Source organism: Herpailurus yagouaroundi, unplaced genomic scaffold (genome assembly GCF_014898765.1).
Source record: "Herpailurus yagouaroundi ecotype Mexico unplaced genomic scaffold, PumYag 28, whole genome shotgun sequence".
In the NCBI taxonomy this organism is placed as follows: Eukaryota; Metazoa; Chordata; class Mammalia; order Carnivora; family Felidae; genus Herpailurus; species Herpailurus yagouaroundi.
Window position 1 is genome coordinate 5,134,242 of NW_024412376.1, and position 23,259 is coordinate 5,157,500.

Here is a 23,259-nt window from a genome sequence, read left to right on the forward strand (position 1 = left end):
CGATTCTGTGTCTCCCTCTCTCTCTGCCCCTCCCCCGTTCATGCTCTATCTCTCTCTGTCCCAAAAATAAATAAACGTTGAAAAAAAAAATTAAAAAAAAAATAAAAAGCATTATGGGAAAAAAAGCACATTTTGGAAACTATTCATTGCATTGATAATATGTTTTACCATATTTTTAAAATTTCACCATGAAAATTCTTGGAATGAAAAAAAAATCCAAAATCTTTTCATTGCCATTCATCCTGTTTTAAACAAGATGTGTTATTTACCTGTCTTATGACATTTATTAAACCTTTAAACATAAGACCTGTGTTCACTTTATTTACTTTGCCAATGCCAAACAATTGAATTTTAAATGTTTAGCCTCAGTATTTAGCACATTTTTAATTTTTTTTAATATGTCTTGCATTTTTCTTGTAATGCCAATATAAACATGTTTGCATTAACTTAAGTACATATTAGGGCTTTTGTTCAACATAATTAAACATTTTTCAAATAAAAACCTGTGGTTTGAGCTACACAATGGGAGGGGCACCATAAGTACCTGTCTTGACAGTGAGAGAGCTGTTAGCTAGTAATAGCTCTCTAGTAATAGCTCAGCATCCAACTAAAACACTATAAAGAATCTGACTTAAGAGTAAAGATTATGTCCTAGACCAGGGGGTGACAAGCTTTTTCTGTAAAGGGCCAGGCAATAAATATTATAGACTAATATGCCATAGACTGTGGTACAACTACTCAACTCTGCCACTGTAGTACAAGAGCAACCATAAACAATAGGTAGAACAATAAGTCTAGCTGTATTTCAATAGAATTTTATTTACAAACAGGCTACCACCGAAATTAGCTCGGGGATTGTTGTTTGCTGACCTCTGCCCTAACTAGAATCTACTCTATCTCAATTCCAATAGAGCCTAAATTCAAACCCTGACAAGATCCCCAGAAGAGAGTGAATTTGGAAGTTCAATCCGGCCAAGTTATAGGGGTTTTAAAATACCCTGAGCTTTCTATAGATCCATATTAACAAAGTGTAAAACCAAGCATATAAAATTCAATATAATTAGCCAATAATTGAATTTCCAAGAATCAATGCTTTTCAGAGGAAGGTAGGAGCATCCAAGCTTTCTATTGTATTATCAAAAATATCTAATATGCTAATAATAATAATAACAACAACAGGAACACAAAGAAATAAAAAATGTGATCCATAGTCAATGTAAAAAAAAAAGGCAGTCAAAAGAAATCAAAACTGAGATGGTCCAGATGTTACGATTTGGCATACAAATACCTAAATTAAAGCACTATAAATATTCAAATAATTAAAGAAAAATGTTTACATAATTCAGAGTCATAGATTCAATACTCAAAATAGAGCACAACTAATTCAATTTACATAAAGTTCTGAAGCAAGGAAAACTAATTGTAGTAATAAATCAGATCAGTTGTTGCCTGGGGCAAGGATAAAAGGTAGAAGGACAATAAGGGTCACAAAGGAACTTTTGGGGAAATGAAACTGTTGCATAATCTCACTGATACTGTGGCTCAAAGATATTTATGTATTTGTCAAAAGTCATAAACTTGTACACTTACAGTGCACAAATTTTATTGCAGCAAAAAACATACCTTGACAAAGTTGAATTTTTATAAAGTTTATAAATAAAATGCTCAAGAAGATGGTGAAAGAATGGATATTCTTCTGAGTAACCACTTATCCAAGGAATAAGAAATAAATTTAGTTATTATCTACTTTGTGCCTTTACAAAACTTCAGGGTATCATGGATTCAGTAATCAAAGGATAAAATGAAATAATGAGAAAATATACTGAGCTGATTTAGTCACTGTTTGCAACATATTTACTGAGCACTCTCCTGGGCAATAGGTGTGTAGTAAAAAGTAGACCAAATACTTCTTAGGGACAAAAAGCATGAACATCAGGAGAAAAATATATGAAACAAATAGAATGTTGAAATGATGAAAAAACCAACAGAAGGGGTGCCTGGGTGGCTCAGTCAGTGGAGCATCTGATTCTTGATTTTGGCTCAGGTCATGATTTCACGGTTCATGGGATTGAGTTCCACGCTGGATTCTGCACTGACAGCACAGAGCCTGCTTGGGATTCTCTCTCTCCCTCTCTGTCTGTCCCTCCCCCACTTGTGCATTCTCTCTCTCTCTCTCTCTCTCTCTCTCTCTCTCTCTTTCTCTCAAAATAAATAAACTTTAAAAATATATTTAAGAAATAGAGCAGGGAATATGTATTATTAATGGTTCTAAAATAAAGGTTTTTTTCCTTTCTTCAGCAGTCTTTCAATGGGTCATGGTGTTATTATTTATTTACAATTTAATGTCTTTCTAAATAAAAAAAATTCTTAATTGAAACTACTAACATGAATTGTACCACTCATCCCTATACCATACAATGCCAGTTTTAAATGCAAATATCAAAGCATTTAATTTAGCTTTATGCACAATCACTGAAATTACACAATTCATATGGCTTTTCCTTTGAGGGTGCTTTCAATCTGGCCAGGGGAGAAAAATACAAGTCAGACTCCAGAATGCAGGAAGGAGGAAGAGAGTTTCTCCAGGCATGGAGACACATGGGGGAGGTGGTGGGCCTATTTTGGTTTGTGTTCTGCTGTACTTGAAAAATGTGTATTCTGTGGTTGTTAGGTATAGTGTTCTATAATTGTCAATTACTTCAGTTTGGCTAATAGAAGTGCAAAAGGTCCTAACCAAACAAAAATAAATAAATAAAGGAACATGTGTAATAAAGAAAATTATCTCACACTGCTTTAGGTGACATTGTGCAAACATCTTCTGAACAATAACAAGTGTCAGGATTGTCATAACTCAATCCCAGATTAAAGCCAAGCAACTGCACAATACTGATAGTATATGACTCCAGGGATAAATCCTCTGGATACTAAAGACAAGGAAAAAGAAAAGAGTTAGCTAAGAATACTATAGTATACTATACTATAACAAAATTAAAATTACTATACTATAAAAAATTAGTGTATATTATATATATACTATTCTAAATACAATTATAGTAAAAAAATTAGTACATAAAACTCATTTTTTAAATCAATGCATCCAAGATGCCTATGTAAATGCAATTGTAGTAGAGTTATATAAACATTTGGATAATAGATTTATTAAACATAGATAAGTAAACACAGTAGTTTAATTTCAAAATACTATTCATGACAATATCAGCTATCTTAGCTAATCCAACTGAGTCTCAAACACCATATTATGTTGCCTCTTTGAGTTATTTTAAAGAAAATGACTTTAATCTTTTATTTTAATAATCAATTTTACATTCTCTCTCCAGTAGGCAGACTCTAAAATGAGTCCCAAAGATATCTACCTCTTGGTATTCATGTCTATGAGTATTTCCATTCCATTGTGTGTAAACTGGACTTTTTGACTTGCCTCTAATTAACTAAATGTAGAGGAACAGATGGTTGACCATTTCCAAGACAGATTATAAAAAGACTGACTTTTTGGATTCTAGATCTCAGTCTCTGTGGGAAGCCAGCTACTATGTCATGAAGTAGTCCTGTAGAGAGGCCCACAGGAATGAGTTTGGAAACAGATTTTCTGAGGTCTACCACAGCCAAATGACTAAGTTTGGAAGAAAATCCTGCCCATGCTGAACCATGAGATAACCCTGTCTGCTGCTCCTCAATTGTTGACCCACAGAACTCTCTTGTTTTTATCTCTTTAAGTTTTGGCATAATTGGTTACATAGCAATAGAAAACCAAAACACCCTCAATAGGTATATTGTTCATCTTTGGATAGTTTCCAATTTCTACACAAAGATGTTTCCAGAAGCTTCATTCATAATTCCCAAAACTTGCAAGCAACCACAATGTCCTTCAGTAGGTGAACAGATAAACTGTGGCACATTTTAGACAACAGAATGTTATTAAGCACTAAAAACAAATGAGCTATCAAGTCATCAAAAGAAATGGAGGAAGCTTGAGTGCATATTATTAAGTGAAAAAAGGCCAATCTGAAAAGAATACATATTGTAGAATCCAACTGTATGACTTCCAGAAAAAAACAAAATTGTGGAGACAATAAAAAGCTCTGTGGTTGCAGACAGGGAGGGGAGAAATTAATAGGCAGAACACAGAGGATGTTTAGGGGAGTGAAAACACTTGTTATAATACCATAAATGATAGATATCTATCATCTTTTGCCCTAACTTATGTACAACACCAAGACTGAACCCTAAGGTAAACTATGGACTTTGGGTGATTTTGATGGGTCAATGAGGTTCATCCTTAGTACAAAAATATCCCATTCTGGTGAGGGATGTGGATAATACAGAAGGCTGTGCATGTTAGGGACAGGAGGTATATGGGTAATCTGTGTACCTTTACCCTCAGTTTTGTGGTAAATCTAAAACTGTTCTAAAAAAAATAGTCTTAAAAAAAAGTGATGGGTTCCTGATGACCCAGGCTAAAGCACTATGAACAGATGGCAAATAAAGAAGAGTTCAGAGAAGGCATCCATGATCCATGAAGACGTTTCTAAATTTTCCATCCCACAATATTGTGCTGGCTGCTTAATAGTTCAACTACAGACACTAAAGCAATCAACTGGTGCATCAGACATTTCAGTCCACCTTCAGAGAAAAGCAATTTCATTTAGTTGAAAACTGCTTGAACTCAAGCACCACCTTCTTCCTCCATCCAAGCTTTTCATCAGGAGCAGCTCTTAGGACAGTATACAATGACTTGCCAGGACATTCCGCATCCCCTCCAGAGTTATAGAGATCAACAATATTAACTAAGAAACACATTTCACTTCTAAGACTTCTTATACTTCTACCTGTGTTTCTCCCTTTTACTCATAATAAAATGTTTTCTGCGCTGTTTCACACAACTTTTGCCCTACTATATACAAGTCTTCTATTACCCCTTAAATTTGGTAATGTATCAAACTGTATTAATGGGCTAATTGTATTAATGATGTATTTTATTTTATGTATTGTGATGCTTTAATATCTGGGGCTTTGCCAATGCTAGACTTCCCATCCCAGGGTTACCCAATTTCTTAAAATAGTAAACAACTTACCTGCAAGTGTATCTTTCATATGCAAATCAATGAACCTAGAGCCCATATGCCCTATCCCTTCTTTTATTAGGCTGACATACCCTAGGACACTCTTCATCTGCCCAAACCACAACAGAGTTAAGTACCAGACAACTAGGTACAGCCTCCATGTGAGAAAGACTGCTGAAATTATTTAAATGAGCCAATCCAAGACCTGCTTACCTTGCCTTACCCATTCCTCCCCAAAGAAACAACAACGGAAGTTTTTGTCCATGTTACCCTTTGCTGACTACACTGCCTGAACAATCTTGGTGCTTCCTTGTATGGTCCCTGCAGGGTGTGCCTTCTGTTTCTAGGGAACTGTATGATAAACTTCTTCCTGCATGACAGTCATTTTTTTTTCAATATATGAAATTTATTGTCAAATTGGTTTCCATACAACACCCAGTGCTCATCCCAAAAGGTACACTCCTCAATACCCATCACCCACCCTCTCCTCCCTCCCACCCCCCATCAACCCTGTTTGTTCTCAATTTTTAAGAGTCTCTTATGCTTTGGCTCTCTCCCACTCTAATATCTTTCTTTTCCCCTTCCCCTCCCCATGGGTTTCTGTTAAGTTTCTCAGGATCCATATAAGAGTGAAAACATATGGTATCTGTCTTTCTCTGTATGGCTTATTTCACTTAGCATCACACTCTCCAGTTCAATCCACGTTGCTACAAAGGGCCATATTTCATTCTTTCTCATTGCCACGTAGTACTCCATTGTGTATATAAACCACAATTTCTCTACCCATTCATCAGTTGATGGACATTTAGGCTCTTTCCATAATTTGGCTATTGTTGAGAGTGCTGCTATAAACATTGGGGTACAAGTGCCCCTATGCATCCGTACTCCTGTATCCCTTGGGTAAATTCCTAGCAGTGCTATTGCTGGGTCATAGGGTAGGTCTATTTTTAGTTTTTTGAGGAACCTCCACACTGTTTTCCAGAGTGGCTGCACCAATTTGCATTCCCACCAACAGTGCAAGAGGGTTCCCGTTTCTCCACATCCTCTCCAGCATCTATAGTCTCCTGATTTGTTCATTTTGGCCACTCTCACTGGCGTGAGGTGATACCTGAGTGTGGTTTTGATTTGTATTTCCCTGATGAGGAGCGACGTTGAGCATCTTTTCATGTGCCTGTTGGCCATCCGGATGTCTTCTTTAGAGAAGTGTCTATTCATGTTTTCTGCCCATTTCTTCACTGGGTTATTTGTTTTTCGGGTGTGGAGTTTGGTGAGCTCTTTATAGATTTTGGATACTAGCCCTTTGTCCGATATGTCATTTGCAAATATCTTTTCCCATTCCGTTGGTTGCCTTTTAGTTTTGTTGGTTGTTTCCTTTGCTGTGCAGAAGCTTTTTATCTTCATAAGGTCCCAGTATTCATTTTTGCTTTTAATTCCCTTGCCTTTGGGGATGTGTCAAGTAAGAAATTGCTACGGCTGAGGTCAGAGAGGTCTTTTCCTGCTTTCTCCTCTAGTGTTTTAATGGTTTCCTGTCTCACATTCAGGTCCTTTATCCATTTTGAGTTTATTTTTGTAAATGGTGTGAGAAAGTGGTCTAGTTTCAACCTTCTGCATGTTGCTGTCTGGTTCTCCCAGCACCATTTGTTAAAGAGACTGCCTTTCTTCCATTGGATATTCTTTCCTGCTTTGTCAAAGATTAGTTGGCCATACATTCGTGGGTCCATTTCTGGGTTCTCTATTCTATTCCATGGGTCTATGTGTCTGTTTTTGTGCCAATACCATGCTGTCTTGATGATTACAGCTTTGTAGTAGAGGCTAAAGTCTGGGATTGTGATGCCTCCTGCTTTGGTCTTCTTCAAAATTCCTTTGGCTATTCGGGGACTTTTGTGGTTCCATATGAATTTTAGGATTGCTTGTTCTAGTTTCGAGAAGAATGCTGGTGCAATTTTGATTGGGATTGCATTGAATGTGTAGATAGCTTTGGGTAGTATTGACATTTTGACAATATTTATTCTTCCAATCCATGAGCACGGGATGTTTTTCTATTTCTTTTTATCTTCTTCAATTTCCTTCTTAACCTTTCTATAGTTTTCAGCATACAGATCTTGTACATCTTTGGTTAGATTTATTCCTAGGCATTTTATGCTTCTTGAGCAATTGTAAATGGGATCAGTTTCTTTATTTGTCTTTCTGTTGCTTCATTATTGGTGTATAAGAATGCAACTGATTTCTGTACATTGATTTTGTATCCTGCAACTTTGCTAAATTCATGTATCAGTTCTAGCAGACTTTTGGTGGAGTCTATCGGGTTTTCCATGTATACTATCATGTCATCTGCAAAAAGTGAAAACTTGACTTCATCTTTGCCAATTTTGATGTCTTTGATTTCCTTTTGTTGTTTGATTGCTGATGCTAGAACTTCCAACACTATGTTAAACAACAGCAGTGAGAGTGGACATCCCTGTCGTGTTCCTGATCTCAGGGAAAAAGCTCTCAGTATTTCCCCATTGAGGATGATGTTAGCTGTGGGCTTTTCATAAATGGCTTTTATGATCTTTAAGTATGTTCCTTCTATCCCAACTTTCTCGAGGGTTTTTATTAAGAAACGTTGCTGAATTTTGTCAAATGCCTTTTCTGCATCGACAGGATCATATGGTTCTTCTCTTTTCTTTTATTAATGTGATGTATCACGTTGATTGATTTGCAAATGTTGAACGAGCCCTGCATACCAGGAATGAATCCCACTTGATCATGGTGAATAATTCTTTTTATATGCTGTTGAATTCGATTTGTTAGTATCTTATTGAGAATTTTTGCATCCATATTCATCAGGGATATTGGCCTGTAATTCTCTTTTTTTACTGGGTCTCTGTCTGGTTTAGGAATCAAAGTAATACTGGCTTCATAGAATGAGTCTGGAAGTTTTCCTTCCCTTTCTATTTTTTGGAATAGCTTGAGAAGGATAAGTAGTATCTCTGCTTTAAATGTCTGGTAGAATTTTCCTGGGAAGCCATCTGGTCCTGGACTCTTATTTGTTGGGAGATTTTTGATAACCGATTCAATTTCTTCGCTGGTTATGGGTCTGTTCAAGCTTTCTCATTCCTCCTGATTGACTTTTGAAAGTGTGTGGGTGTTTAGGAATTTGTCTATTTCTTCCAGGTTGTCCAGTTTGTTGGCATATAATTTTTCATAGTATTCCCTGATAATTGCTTGTATCTCTGAGGGATTGGTTGTAATAATGCCATTTTCATTCATGATTTTATCTATTTGGGTCATCTCCTTTTTCTTTTTGAGAATCTTGGCTAGAGGCTTTTCAATTTTGTTTATTATTTTCAAAAAACCAACTCTTGGTTTCATTGATCTGCTCTACAGTTTTTTTTTTAGATTCTATATTTATTTCTGCTCTGATCTTCATTATTTCTCTTATTCTGCTGGGTTTAGGCTGTCTTTGCTGTTCTGCTTCTATTTCCTTTAGGTGTGCTGTTACATTTTGTATTTGGGATTTTTCTTGTTTGTGGAGATAGGCCTGGATTGCAATGTATTTTCCTCTCAGGACTACCTTCGCTGAGTCCCAAAGCGTTTGGATTGTTGTGTTTTCACTTTCATTTGTTTCCATATATTTTTTAATTTCTTCTCTAATTGCCTGGTTGACCCATTCATTCTTTAGTGGGGTGTTCTTTAACCTCCATGCTTTTGGAGGTTTTCCAGACTTTTTCCTGTGGTTGATTTCAAGCTTCATAGCATTGTGGTCTGAAAGTATGCATGGTATGATCTCAATCCTTGTATACCTATGAAGGTCTGTTTTGTGACCCAGTATGTGATCTATCTTGGAGAATGTTCCATGTGCACTCAAGAAGAAAGTATATTCTGTTGCTTTGGGATCCAGAGTTCTAAATATATCTGTCAAGTCCATCTGATCCAATGTCTCATTCAGGGCCCTTGTTTCTTTATTGACCGTGTGTCTAGATGATCTATCCATTTCTGTAAGTGGAGTGTTAAAGTCCCCTGCAATGACCACATTCTTATAAATAAGATTGCTTATGTTTGTAAGTGTTTTATATATTTGGGGGCTCCGGTATTCGGCTCATAGACATTTATAATTGTTAGCTCTTCCTGATGGATAGACCCTGTCACTATTATATAATGTCCTTCTTCATCTCTTGTTACAGCCTTTAATTTAAAGTCTAATTTGTCTGATATAACTATGGCTACTCCAGCTTTCTTTTGACTCCCAGTAGCATGATAAATAGTTCTCCATCCCCTCACTTTCAATCTGAAGGTGTCCTCAGGTCTAAAATGAGTCTCTTGTAGACAGTAAATAGATGGGTCTTGTTTTTTTATCCATTCTGATACCCTATGTGTTTTTGTTGGCGCATTTAGTCCATTTACATTGTGTTATTATAGAAAGATATGGGTTTAGAGTCATTGTGATGTCCGTAGGTTTTATGCCTGTAGCGATGTCTCTGGTACTTTGTCTCACAGGATCCCCCTTAGGATCTCTTGTAGGGCTGGTTTAGTGGTGACAAATTCCTTCAGTTTTTGTTTGTTTGGGAAGACATTTATCTCTCCCTTTATTCTAAATGACAGACTTGTTGGATAAAGGATTCTTGGCTGCATATTTTTTCTGTTAATCACATTGAAGATTTCCTGCTATTCCTTTCTGGCCTGCCAAGTTTCAGTAGACAGATCCGTCACGAGTCTTATCGGTCTCCCTTTATATGTTAGAGCACGTTTATCCCTATCTGCTTTCAGAATTTTCTCTTTTTTCCTGTATTTTGCCAGTTTCACTATGATATGTCGTGCAGAAGATCGATTCAAGTTACGTCTGAAGGGAGTTCTCTGTGCCTCTTGGATTTCAATGCCTTTTTCCTTCCCCAGATCCGGGAAGTTCTCAGCTATTATTTCTTCAAGTATACCTTCAGCACCTTTCCCTTTCTCTTCCTCCTCTGTAACACCAATTATGTGTAGATTATTTCTCTTTAGTGCATCACTTAGTTCTCTAATTTTCCCCTCATACTCCTGGATTTTTTTTTATCTCTCTTTTTCTCAGCTTCCTCTTCTTCCATAATTTTATCTTCCAGTTCACCTCATCTCTCCTCTGCCTCTTCAATCCGAGCTGTGGTTGTCTCCATTTTATTTTGCAGCTCATTTATAGCATTTTTTAGCTCCTCCTGGCTGTTCCTTAGTCCCTTGATCTCTGTAGCAAGAGATTTTCTGCTGTCTTTTATACTGTTTTCAAGCCCAGCGATTAATTTCATGACTATTATTCTAAATTCACTTTCTGTTATATTGTTTAAATCCTTTTTGATCAGTTCGTTAGCTGTCGTTATTTCCTGGAGATTCTTTTGAGGGGAATTCTTCCCTTTTGTCATTTTGGATAGTCCCTGGAGTGGTGCGGAACTGCAGGGCACTTCCCCTGTGCTGTCTTGAATAACTTGCGTTGGTGGGCGGGGCTGTAGTCAGACCTGATGTCTGCCCCCAGCCTACAGCTGGGGACACAGTCAGACTGGTGTGTACCTTCTCTTCCCCCCTCCTAGGGGTGGGATTCACTGTGGAGTGGCATGGCCCGTCTGTGCTACTTGTACACTGCCAGGCTTGTGGTGATGGGGATCTGGCGTATTCGCTGGGGTGGATCAGCAAGTTGCACTGGGGCGGGAGGGGCAGGTTCAGCTTGCTTATCCTTCGTGATCTGCTTCAGGAGGAGCCCTGCAGCACCGGGAGGGAGTCAGACCAGCCGCAGGAGGTATGGATCCGCAGAAGCACAGCGTTGGGTGTTTGCGGGGTGCAAGCAAGTTCTCTGACAGGAACTGGTTCCCTTTGCGGTTTTGGCTAGGGGATGGGTGAGGGAGATGGCGCTGGCAAGCACCTTTGTTCCTGGCCAAGCTGAGTTCTGTCATCCAGGGCTCAACAACTCTCCCTCTCTTTGTCCTCCAGCCCTCCCACTCTCCGAGCACAGCTGTTAGCTTATAACCTTCCAGATGTTAAGTCCCACTTGCTGTCCGAACACACTCCGTCCGGCAACTCCACTTTTGCAAGCCAGACTTGGGACCTCTGCTTGGCCGGCGGGCTGCCCCTCCGCCCCAGCTCCCTCCCTCCAGTCCGTGTATCCCGCACCACCTCTCCGCCCTCCTACCCTCTTCCATGGGCCTCTCCTCTGTGCTTGGCTCCAGAGAATCCATTCTGCTAGTCTTCTGGTGGTTTTCTGGGTTATTTAGGCAGGTGTAGGTGGAATCTATGTGACCAGCAGGAAGAGGTGAGCCCAGGGTCCTCCTATGCCGCTATCTTCCCCTCTTCCATGACAGTCATTAACATGTCTGTATGTCTTTTAATATCTGATGAAAATAAATCCTAGGTAACCTTAAATTTTTTTCCCATCTAGATTAGTGCTATTTTAGTTCAGTTAGCTTAGTCTAGTTAATTAAAACTACATTACAATTACGTTAGTTGCAAGTGTATATGTAAACTCTAGGACAAATGCTTAAGTAGGTTTCTTAATATAACTGATGATATGATGAGAGGAGAGGAAATGGAATCCTATGAAATGTACAGTGAAAACCATAGAAGACAAAAAAGAGAAAGAGTAAAAAAGAAAAAAACAAGACAATGAATAGAAGATAAAATTCAACATCAATTTTTGATTAAAATTGCTCATCAAAGTGAGTTTAGAGGGAACGTACCTTAACATAATAAAGGCCATATATGGCAAGCTCACAGCTATCATACTCAAAGGTGAAAAACTGAGAGCTTTTTCTCTAAGATCACAAACAAGACAGGAATTCCATTACTGTTACTTTTATTTAACATAGTATTGAAAGTCCTAGCCAAAGAAATTAGGCAAGAAAAAAAAGGCATCCAATTGAAAGAAGTAAACAGTGATTATTGTCAAATATAGAAAACCTTAAAGCTCTACCAAAAAAAAAAAATAACTGTTAGAACTAATAAATTCAGTAAAGTTGCAGTGTACAAAATCAATATATAGAAATCTGCAGCATTTCTATACACTAATAAATATCAGAAAGAGAAGTTAAGAAAACAATCCCATTTACAATTGCATTAAAAAGAATAAAATAGCTGGGAATAATTTTTTTAATTTTTTAAATGTTCATTTTATTTTTGAGAGAGAGAGAGGGCATGAGCAAGGAAAGGGCAAAGAGAGAGGGAGACACAGAATCTGAAGCAGGCTCCAGACTCCAGGCTTTCAGCACAGAGTGTGACCTGGGACTCAAACCCACAAACCACGAGTCATGATGTGAGTCAGAGTCGGCAGTTAACTGACTGAGCCACCCACATGCCCCAATATCTAGGAATAAATTTAACTGAGAAGATGAGAAACCTACACATTGAAACTATAAGATATTGATGAAAGAAACTTAAGATGACACAAATAAGTGGAAAGATATTCTATGACTGGAAGAATTAATATTGTTAAAATGCCCATATTCCCCTTCTAGACCAGGAGCTAAGATGGGAGAATAGTAGGGGGACCCTAGAATTGCCTTTTCCCTCAAACACAGCTAGATAAATGCCAAATCATTCTGAACACCCAGGAAATCAATCTGAGGACTGAGAGAACAAACTGCACAACTAGAGGGAGAAAAGAGGCCACATCATGGAAGGTAGGAGGTTCAGAGATGTGACTGGGGGGAGAAAAGAATCACCCATGCAGTGGAGGGGAGGAACCCCTGATCAAGGAGAGAGGAAAGAGAGAGAAAAAACAGGGTGCAGGGCATTGCACAATAAAAACACATCCCCCAAATCACAGATGGGCAAAACAACAAGGACTGATGATTGCAAGTTTTTACAAGCAGCATAGCCCAAAGTCTTAAGTTTTATAAGTCCAAACCATCACAGGGTGGAGTCTGGTGGGTATAGAGGTGCTCCAGTGGAGAAGGTGTACAGAGGCTCTGGAGCAGATAGCGTGGTCTGAATATCCCCTAGGTCCCACTGGAAGGGACAGTGTCCCTTCTTAGAGTGCATTTGGGAAAGATGGCACTGCTTTTCTGGGGACAATAGAGCTGGTGGGCACCATTGAGCTTCCCCATTCATTAGCATAGGAACAGAGGCACCCGCTGAGGGCAGCTAACCTGAACTCTGGCTTTGTGCTGTTCTTTACCATAAACTCCAAGCCCCTGTACATTCACGCGACTTCTCTTCTGGGACAAACTGGCACCAGCCACAGCACAGCAAGACCTCCCCCAAAAGATCAGCACAAATCTGTGCTGCAGTGGGTCCCTAAAATTTGAAGTTTTGAAACACAGCTCGTGTGCCAGAGATAAAACACAGGAGCACTGTTATACCAGGTGGGCAGATGGCTCAGACAAAGACAGGGTGAAGTAAAAGATCTGAAGGATGCCTGGGACAATTGAGGGGAGGTTATTTGCTCTTCTGTGGGGAATTCCTGAACAGTGGTGGGCATGAACTCCCCTCTCCAAGATGATAGAGCTGGCTGACACAATTTCTACCCCTGCCCATCAGCACCGATGGACTTCAGTGAATGGCGCACACTTATCACCACACAGTGGACAAGGTCCAAATAATACCTGCTGCAGACAAGGAAAAACCCTTCAGAGGACTGATCAGTAGTTAAGAGCAGTGAAAACACAACAGCAAAGTGCACATAGCATATACCAGAAACACTTCCTGAAGTGCAAGGCCCTGGACAGTATATGAGTTCATATCTACCAGTAATCACTCTGAATGTAAATGGATTAAATGCTCCAATCAAAGGACATATGGTATCAGAACAGATTTAAAAAAATGAAACCCATCTATATGGTGCCTACAAGAGACTCATTTTAGACCTAAGACACCTGCAGAGTGAATGGGAAGGGATGGAGAACCATCTATCAAGCTATGAGACATCAAAAGAAAGCAGGAGTAGCTGTACTTATATCAGACAAACTAGATTTTATTTTATTTTTTTAATTTTTTTTTCAACGTTTATTTATTTTTGGGACAGAGAGAGGCAGAGCATGAACGGGGGAGGAGTAGAGAGAGAGGGAGACACAGAATCGGAAACAGGCTCCAGGCTCTGAGCCATCAGCCCAGAGTCTGATGCGGGGCTCGAACTCACGGACCGCGAGATCATGACCTGGCTGAAGTCGGACGCTTAACCGACTGCGCCACCCAGGCGCCCCCAGACAAACTAGATTTTAAAACAAAGACTGGAACAAGAGATCAAGAATGGTACTATATCATAATAAAGGGGTCTATCTGTGAAAACATGGAGCTTGTGTGAGATTCTCTCTCTCTCTCTCTCTCTCTCTCTGCCTCTCTCCCCACTCGCACTTTCTCTCTCTCTAAAAAAAGTAATAAATAACAAATACAACAAAACTCATTGATATCAATACAGTAATAGTGGGGACCTTAACACCCCACTACAACAATGGACAGATCATCTAAGCAGAAAATCAAAAAGGAAACAATGGCTTTGAATGACACACTGGACCAGATGGACTTAACACATATATATCATCCTAAAGGAGCAGAATACACATTTTTTTCTATTGCATATGGGACATTCTCCAGAAGAGATCATATGCTGGGTCACAAATCAGGCCTCAACAATACAAAAAGACTGAGGTCATAACATGCATATTTTCTAACCAATATGCTATGAAACTTGGAAGTCAACCACAAGAAAACATTTGGAAAGCCCAAAAATAAATGCAGGATAAAGAACATCCTACTAAAGACTTAATGGGTTAACCAAGAAATTAAAGAAGAAATAAATACATGGAAACCAATGAAAATGAAAACACAACGGTCCAAAACTTTCAGGATACAGCAAAAGCAGTCCTAAGAGGGAAGTATATAGCAATACAGAGCTTTCTGAAGAAGAAGGAAAAGTCTCAAGCACACAACCTAAACTTACACCTAAGGGAGCTAGAAAAGGAATAGCAAATAAAGCCTAAATCCAGCAAAAGAAGGGAAATAATATAAACTAGAGCAGAAATAAATGACATAGAATTTTTAAAAAGTAGAAAAGATCAATGAAGCTAGGAACTGGTTGTTTAAAAAAAATTAATAATATTGGTAAACCCCTAGCCAGACTTACCAAAAAGAAAGAGAAAGGATCTAAATAAGTAAAATCACAAATGAGATAACATCACAGAAGTACAAATAATTATAAGAGAATATTATGAAAAATTATATGCCAACAAATTGAGCAATTAGAAGAAATGGAAAGAATTTCCCATAGAAACATATAAACTACCAAAACTGAAACAAGAAGAATAGAAAATTTGAACAGATCCATAACTAGCAAAGACTGAATAAGTAACCAAACATTTCCCAATAGACAAAAGTCCAGGAACAGATGGCTTCCTGGGGGATTTATACCAGAAATTAAAGAAGAAATAATACCTGTTCTTCTCAAACTGTTCCAAAACATGGAAATGGAGGGAAAACTTCCAAACTCATTCTCCAAAGCCAGAATTACCTTCAATCCAAAACCAGACAAGGACTCCACTAAAATAGAAAATTATGGAGCCAATATCCCTAATTAATATGGATGCAAAAATTTCTAACAAGATAATAGCAAATCATATCCAGCAGTACATTAAAAGAATTACACACCACAATCAAATGGGATTTAGTTGTGGTCTGCAAGAGTGGTTCAATATTTCCAAATTAATCAACATGATACACCACATTAATAAAGAAAGAATAAGAACCATATGATCCTTCCAATAGATTCAAAAAAGAATTTGACAGAATGCAGCATCCATTCTTCATAAAAACCCTCAACAAAATAGGGATACAGGGAACATACCTCAATATCATTAAAGCCATATAAAAAAAATCCACAGCTAACATCATCCTCAATGGGCAAAACCTGAGAACTCTTCCTCTATGGTCAGGAACAAACCCGATATCCACTCTCACCACTGTTACCTAACATAGTACTGGAAGTCAGCAATCAGACAACAAAAAGAAATAAAAGACATTAAAATCAGCAAGGAAGAAATCAAACTTTCACTATTTGTAGATGACATGATACTCTATATAGAAAACCCAAAAGACTCCACTAGAAAATGTCTAGAACCAAAACACAAGTTCAACCAAATCACAGGATACAAAATCAACATACCAAAACTGTTGCATTTCTATACACCACTAATGAAACAGAAGAAAGAAATCAAAGAATCAATCCCATTTATACTTGCACCAAAAACCATAAGATACCTAGGAATAAACCTAACCAAAGAGGTAAAGATCTGTCCTCTGAAGAATATAGAACACTGATGAAAGAAACTGAAGATGGCACAGAGAAATGGAAAAACATCCCATGCTCATGGATAGGAAGAACAAATATTGTTAAAATGTCTATACTACCCAAAGCAATGTACACATGTATTGCAATCCATATCAAAATACCAATAGCATTTTTCACAGAGCTAAAAAAAATAAACCTAAAATTTGTATGAAATCACAAAAGACCCCAAAGAACTAAAGCAATCTTGGAAAGGAAAAGCAAAGCTGGAGCATCACAATTCCTGACTTCAAGCACAAAGCTGTACTCATCAAGACAGTATGGTACTGGCACAAAAACAAACATGTAGATCCATGGAATAGAATAAAACCCTGAAATGAAACCACAACCCAATGGTCAATTAATCTTCAACAAAGCAGGCAAGAATATCCAATGGAAAAAAGACAGTGTTTTCAACAAATGGTGTTGGGAAAACTGGACAGCGACATGCAGAAGAATGAACCTGGACCACTTTCTTACACCATACACAAAAATAAACTCAAAATGGATGAAAGACCTAAATGTGAGATAGGAAATCATCAAAATCCTAGAGGAAAACACAGGCAGCATCCTCTTTGACCTCAGCTTTAACAACTTCTAGTATGTAGTAAGATACATCTCCAGAGGCAAGGGAAACAAAAGCAAAAATGAACTATTGGGACCTCATCAAGATAAAAAAAAAAAAAGAAATCTTCTGCATATCAAAGAAAATAATCAATAAAACTAAAAGGCGATCCATGGAATGGGAGAAGATATTTGTAAATGACACATCTGATAAGGGGTTAGTATCCAAAATCTATAAAGAACTTATCAAATTCAACAACCAAAAAGCAAATAATCCAGTTAAGAAATAGGCAGAAAACCTGAATAGCCATTTTTCCAAGAAAGACTTAACAGACACTACCAGACACATGAAAAGATGATCAACATCATTCATCATCACAGAATTACAAATCAAAACTATGATGAGATACCACCTCATACCTGTCAGAATATCTAAAATTAACAATACAAGAAAGAACAAATGTTGGCAAAGATGTAGGGAAAGGGGAACCCTCTTACACTGTTTGTGGTAATGCAAACTGGTGCAGTCCTTCTGGAGAACAGTATGGAGATTTCTCAAAAAGTTAAAAATAGAACTACCCTATGACCCAGCAATTGTACTACTAGGAATTTACCCAAATGATACAAAAATAGTGATTCACAAGGACACATGCACCCCAATGTTTATAGCATCATTATCAACAATAGCCAAATTAGGAAAAGAGCACAAATGTCTATCAACTGATGAATGGATAAAAAAGATGTGATATATATTTACACAATGGAATACTACTTGGTGATCAAAAAGAATGAAAATTTGCCATTTGCAATGACATGGATGGATCTAGAGTGTATTATGCTAAGCGAAATAAGTCAGTCAAAGCAAGACAAAGACCATAAGAGAGTCTTAACCAAGGACAAAAAACAGAGTTGCTGGAGGGGAGATGGGTAGGGAATGGGCTAAATGGGTGATGGGTATAAGGAGGTCATCTGTTGTGGTGAGCACTGGGTGTTATATGTAAGTGATGGTTCACTAAATTCTACTCCTAAACCAATATTACACTATATGTTAGCCAACTAGAATTAGATAAAAACTGAAACAAAAAAACATAAGTACCAAAAAGAAAAAGTTGTCTATGAATCAAGAAGTCAGCTTTCACCATACACTGTATCTGCCAGCACCTTGATGTTAGACTTTCTTGCATCCAGAATTGTGACAATATTGGTTGTTTAAGCTCTCCCTCAAAAAAGAGCAATGGTGGAAGCATCAAACTTACTGTTTTCAAACTGTATGGTAAACCTATAGTAATCAAAAAGTGTTAGTGCCATAAAAACAGACTCAAAGACCAGTGGAACAGAACAGATAGCCCAGAAATAAACCCTTCCATGTATATGGTCAACTAATATTTACCAAGGGAGCTGAGAACACTCAAATGAGAAAAGATAGTCTCCTCAATAAATTATGTTGGGAAAATTGGATATTCACATGCAAATAACAAAACTGGACCTCTATCTCATACTACTTCCTAAAATTACCTGAAAATGAACTAAATACTTAAACGTAAGAAGTGAAATCATAAAACTCCTATAAGAAAGCATAGTGAAAAATCTCCTTGACATTGGTCTACACAATGATTTTATGGATATAACACAAAACCACAAAAGCAAAAATAAGGAGTACTTATTTAACATAAAAGGTTCTGCACAGCAAAATACCAGTCAATAAAATGAAAAGGCAACCTAGATATTGGGAAAAATATTTTCAAACTATAGATTTGATAAGGGGTTAATATTCAAAATATATTAGGAACACATACAGCTCACTACCAAAACCCAAATAATCTGGTTAAGAAATGGTCTAAGAACCTGAATAGACATGTCTCCAAAGAGGATATTCAAATGGCCAACAGGTAGGTGAAAAGGTACATGGTCAGCATCACTAATCATCCGGGAATTACAAATCAAAACCACAAGAGATATCACCTCACACCTAATAGAATGACTATTATCTAAAAGCAAATAGATAATAAATGCTGGTGGAAAAAATGGAACCCTTGTACACTGCTGATGTACATGGGTACCTCCACTATGGAAAACAGTGTGGAGATTCCTGAAAAAAGTAAAAATAGGGCTATCATATGAATCATAAATTCCACTTCTGGGTATATATCTGGAAAAAATAAAACCCTCTGCCTCAAGGAGACATTTTTACCCCATGTTCACTGCGGCCCTATTCACAATAGTCAAGACATGATAACAATCTAAGTGTCCACTGATAGATGAATGGATAAATAAATTGTGATATATATTCATATATACATAATATTCAGTCATAAAAAAGGATGAAATCCTGCCATTTGTGACAACATGTATGAATCTTGAGAGCATTATGTTAAGTGAAATAAGACAGAGAAAGACAAATATTGTATGATCTCCTCATATGTGGAGACTAACACAACCAAAATCCTAGAAATAGAGAACAGAGTGGTGGTTTCTAGGGGCAGGAATAAGTGCCAATGGTTAAATAGTACAAACTTCTAGTTTCTGATGATGCAATGTACAGCATAGTGACTATAATTAACAGTACTGTATTGTACATTTGCAAATTGCCAATAGAGTAGATCTTAAAGGTTCTTACCACACACACACACACACACACACACACACACACACACACACACGGCAGTTATGTGAGATGTGATGGATATGTTCACTAACCTAACTGTGGAAAACATTTCACAAGATAGACATATATCAAATCATTATGCTGTACATGTTAAACAATGATATATGCAAAATTATATTTCATTAAAGCTGGAAAAAATAATGGATCTCCTATATAAATTCATCAAGGTCATATGTAAAAAATATATATAAACAGACCACATATATATACACTAGCAGTGAAAAATTGGAAGATACATTTAAACAATACCAGTTGCAACAGCATCAGAACATATAAAATCTCTATGAATAAATTTAGCAGATGTATGAAATCTCTACAGAGAATTTTTTAAGGACATCAATAATGGAGACATAAACCATGTTAGTGGATGGGAAGATCCAATGTTGATAATATGTCATTTCCTCTAATTCATTCATAAATGATACACCATCCCAATCAAAATCTAAGCCTGTGTGTGTGTGTGCGTGTGTGTGTGTGTGTGTGTGTGTGTGTGTGTGTAACTAGAAAAGCTGGTTTTAAAATCTATATGAGAATGCAAAGTTATGTACAATGTAGTACTGACAAAGAACAAAGTCAGAGGACTTAAACCATAGTGATTTCAAGACATTTAATAAAGCCACAATATTCAAGGAAGTAATTTTTAATTTTAAAAAAACTTCTGGAATATTATGACTGGTAGCTATCTTTTTGAAATCTAATCTTCAAACTCTTTGTAGTTGGCACAATCAGAAATAATTTATTTTTATATTTATATTTTAATGTTATACTGATATTTTAATAGCATTCTTGCTTAACTCGTGTATTCACCTTTTTATTTACAAATTCCTATCATAAAAATTCCAATCAAAACTAAAGTCTTAAAGAATGCCTCAGAAAAACATACATACTAACCACTTATACTCAATAATTATTGTCTGCTTTATTTGCTTCACACACACACACACACACACACACACACACACACAGGATCTAAAAATTAGTCTTCAGCAATGAAACATTGTTTTCAAAGGAGAATTAACAACAACAATGAAGACCTGGACAATTTCTGATGGTCTTTCCTCAAGTTTTCACTGAGAGAAAACCAAAACTAGGCACTAAGAATAAACACAAATCCTTATGAAATGTATGATTGTTCTCTACCCATAGTAACAACCCCACAACTGTTATTGGATTTATCTAATCAATCAATATGTATTTTATAGGAATAATAACAAGTGAAGAACTGATTTTAATTTTTAAATGTTTTATTTATTTTTGAGACCGACAGAGAGAGAGAGAGAGAGAGAGAGAGAGAGAATCCGAAGCAGGCTCCACGCTCCAGGCTCTAGGCTCAGGGCTGTCAGCACAGCCCACAGACATGGGACTCGAACTCACAGACGTGAGATCATGACCTGAGTCGAAGTCGGACGCTCAACCGACTGAGCCACCCAGGCGCCCTAGAACTGATTTTAAATATCTGTCAATAGCAATTTGCTTCATTTTACTTGCTACTAAAACACAACCAATTGTGCAAACGGATCAGTAAAAAAAATCATAGCGCAGACTTCTGAAGTACTTTTAGTTCCCTTCCCCATTTTTTATATAACTTGTAAAAGGAATATAATTCTGTAGGAGATCATTTTTACTTTGCCAAAAAACAGTAGTTATGAACATTTGATGGCTGTTTCTTCCTCCGTCTGCTCATCCCAAACATAATAAAGAATTGAATGCAATAAAAGTTATGTTAAAATAAAAAAAAGTCATGTAATAAAAAAGCACATGAATTTACACCAATTATTAATGTTGTAAGAAGCTGACATGTTTAATAATTAACAATAAAATTACATTGGTTATATAATAAATATTGATACAAGCATGCCACTGTTCAAAACAATTAAACTTTTACTTAGTCAAATATGTTTTTTAAAAATAATATGGCATTGTGATCAGTTTAATTTAAAGTTGTGTTTTTAAAAGCAATTATAGGGGCGCCTGGGTGGCTCAGTCAGTCGGGCATCCGACTTCGGCTCAGGTCATGATCTCACTGTCCGTGAGTTCGGGCCCCACGTCGGGCTCTGTGCTGACAGCTCAGAGCCCGGAGTCTGTTTCGGATTCTGTGTCTCCCTCTCTCTCTGACCCTCTCCCGTTCATGCTGTCTCTCCCTGTCTCAAAAATAAATAAATGTTAAAAAAAAAATTAAAAAAAAAAAAGCAATTATATAGTTTAGTATTAATGCTCCAATTTAGCAATATAAAAACTATTAAAGGATGATTAAACTAATATACTTATTCATTTAAAATATTTAGAAAATTTTAAAACATGAAAATATGAGGATTTGGAAAATAATTACATACCAGAGCAACTCCTACAGCATAATTCTTATTACATATTTTCCCAGGAAATGTGGCTCCTATAAAACTAAGATGTTTCTTGAAGCTAAAAAATAATAATTTTCCTCAGAATTGCATTTAAGAATGGTATTATTAATGATAATCATTTTCATAGCAACAATTATCAAACAATTACTATGTCCTAAGCACTATGCTACTCTGAATTAAACTATTTAAATATATGTTTTTCAAATCGTCAATGTTAAGAATATTTCGATATTTTGTAAATTGTAAATTTAATAAACTTCCAGAAGTGTAATAAGGATAAGGCCTAATAGCTTATGCAAAAGGCTACTGCACTAACGTTTATAGTTTTTATTCTGGTTTCCTGTACATTCAGTTTTCTGTGATCTCCTTAAAGATGCATAGATTTTTCTGTGCATTAGATTCTAGAGCATGTATAAATTCTATATATTGATGTTATTTAAAAAACAAATGGAGACAAAAATGTAGACAGAGCAAGTAATATAACAAGGAAAGCCAAAGAAATTATATCACTCATCATTAACCTTCTTTAGTTATTTCAGTATTTTCATGTAATTTTACTTTTATCAGGTCATTTTATGTCAGTTGATAAAAGTTTTTAAGTCTTGCCTCACATTAGCTCCTTGAAAACAAGGACTTGTAAATTTACATGTTTTTCCCATCCCATGGTGTCTATCAAATTTATAGGACACAGTATATATTCATTAAATGCTTATTTTCATAATTAACATATGAAATCATTTTGGGTTATTCATTTAATGCTATACAAAAATGGAATACTATACTCACGCAAATAAGTATGCAGTCTGATGAGGTTGGGAGACATGTTTGTATTTCCATTCTAAAAATCTAGATAATATAATATTAGGATTCCCTGTAGTAGAAATTTTGTTTTTATTTGACCAGACTTCTATGGAAGATATTACAACAGTCAGTTTTAACTGTGAAATTATCTAAAAAAATAATAATAAATTTTAAATAAATTTTAATTAAATTATATTAAACTTTCATAAAAATGCATATGACATTTAATGCAGTATTTTGATTATAGGAACTTCAACAGTACAACAAAATATTATACACATCAATTCATATTACCTACACTTTTACAAAATATATAAACAAAATACATAAAAACTTACAGTGTTAACAAAGCCAATTATCTGAATAATCTTCTGTGTTACAACCTTTATATCAGAGCCCATGTAATCAAACTGAAAAAGATAAATTATTTTTAAAAACTAGTGGATGCCATCAAGAAAATATCACATACCTTTCACCTATACAATGTGCTATATTCGAAAGTAGCCACAGGACTATATTCTAGTTGAAATCTAGGAAATC

The 23,259-nt window shown here is 36.5% G+C and overlaps 1 protein-coding gene across 1 annotated transcript in view; it reads right to left on the minus strand.

Moving 5' to 3' along the window:
- LOC121016197 (disintegrin and metalloproteinase domain-containing protein 5-like) overlaps positions 1 to 23,259 on the minus strand; it is an 83,554-nt gene that overhangs the window by 31,795 nt on the left and 28,500 nt on the right. Inside the window, exons 6-9 of the mRNA XM_040453629.1 lie at positions 23,058 to 23,129; positions 22,705 to 22,868; positions 21,895 to 21,976; positions 2,788 to 2,924 (exon numbers count right to left, since the gene is read on the minus strand). Coding sequence (XP_040309563.1) covers positions 2,788 to 2,924; positions 21,895 to 21,976; positions 22,705 to 22,868; positions 23,058 to 23,129 — 455 coding nt within the window. The remainder of the gene's footprint in view (positions 1 to 2,787; positions 2,925 to 21,894; positions 21,977 to 22,704; positions 22,869 to 23,057; positions 23,130 to 23,259) is intronic.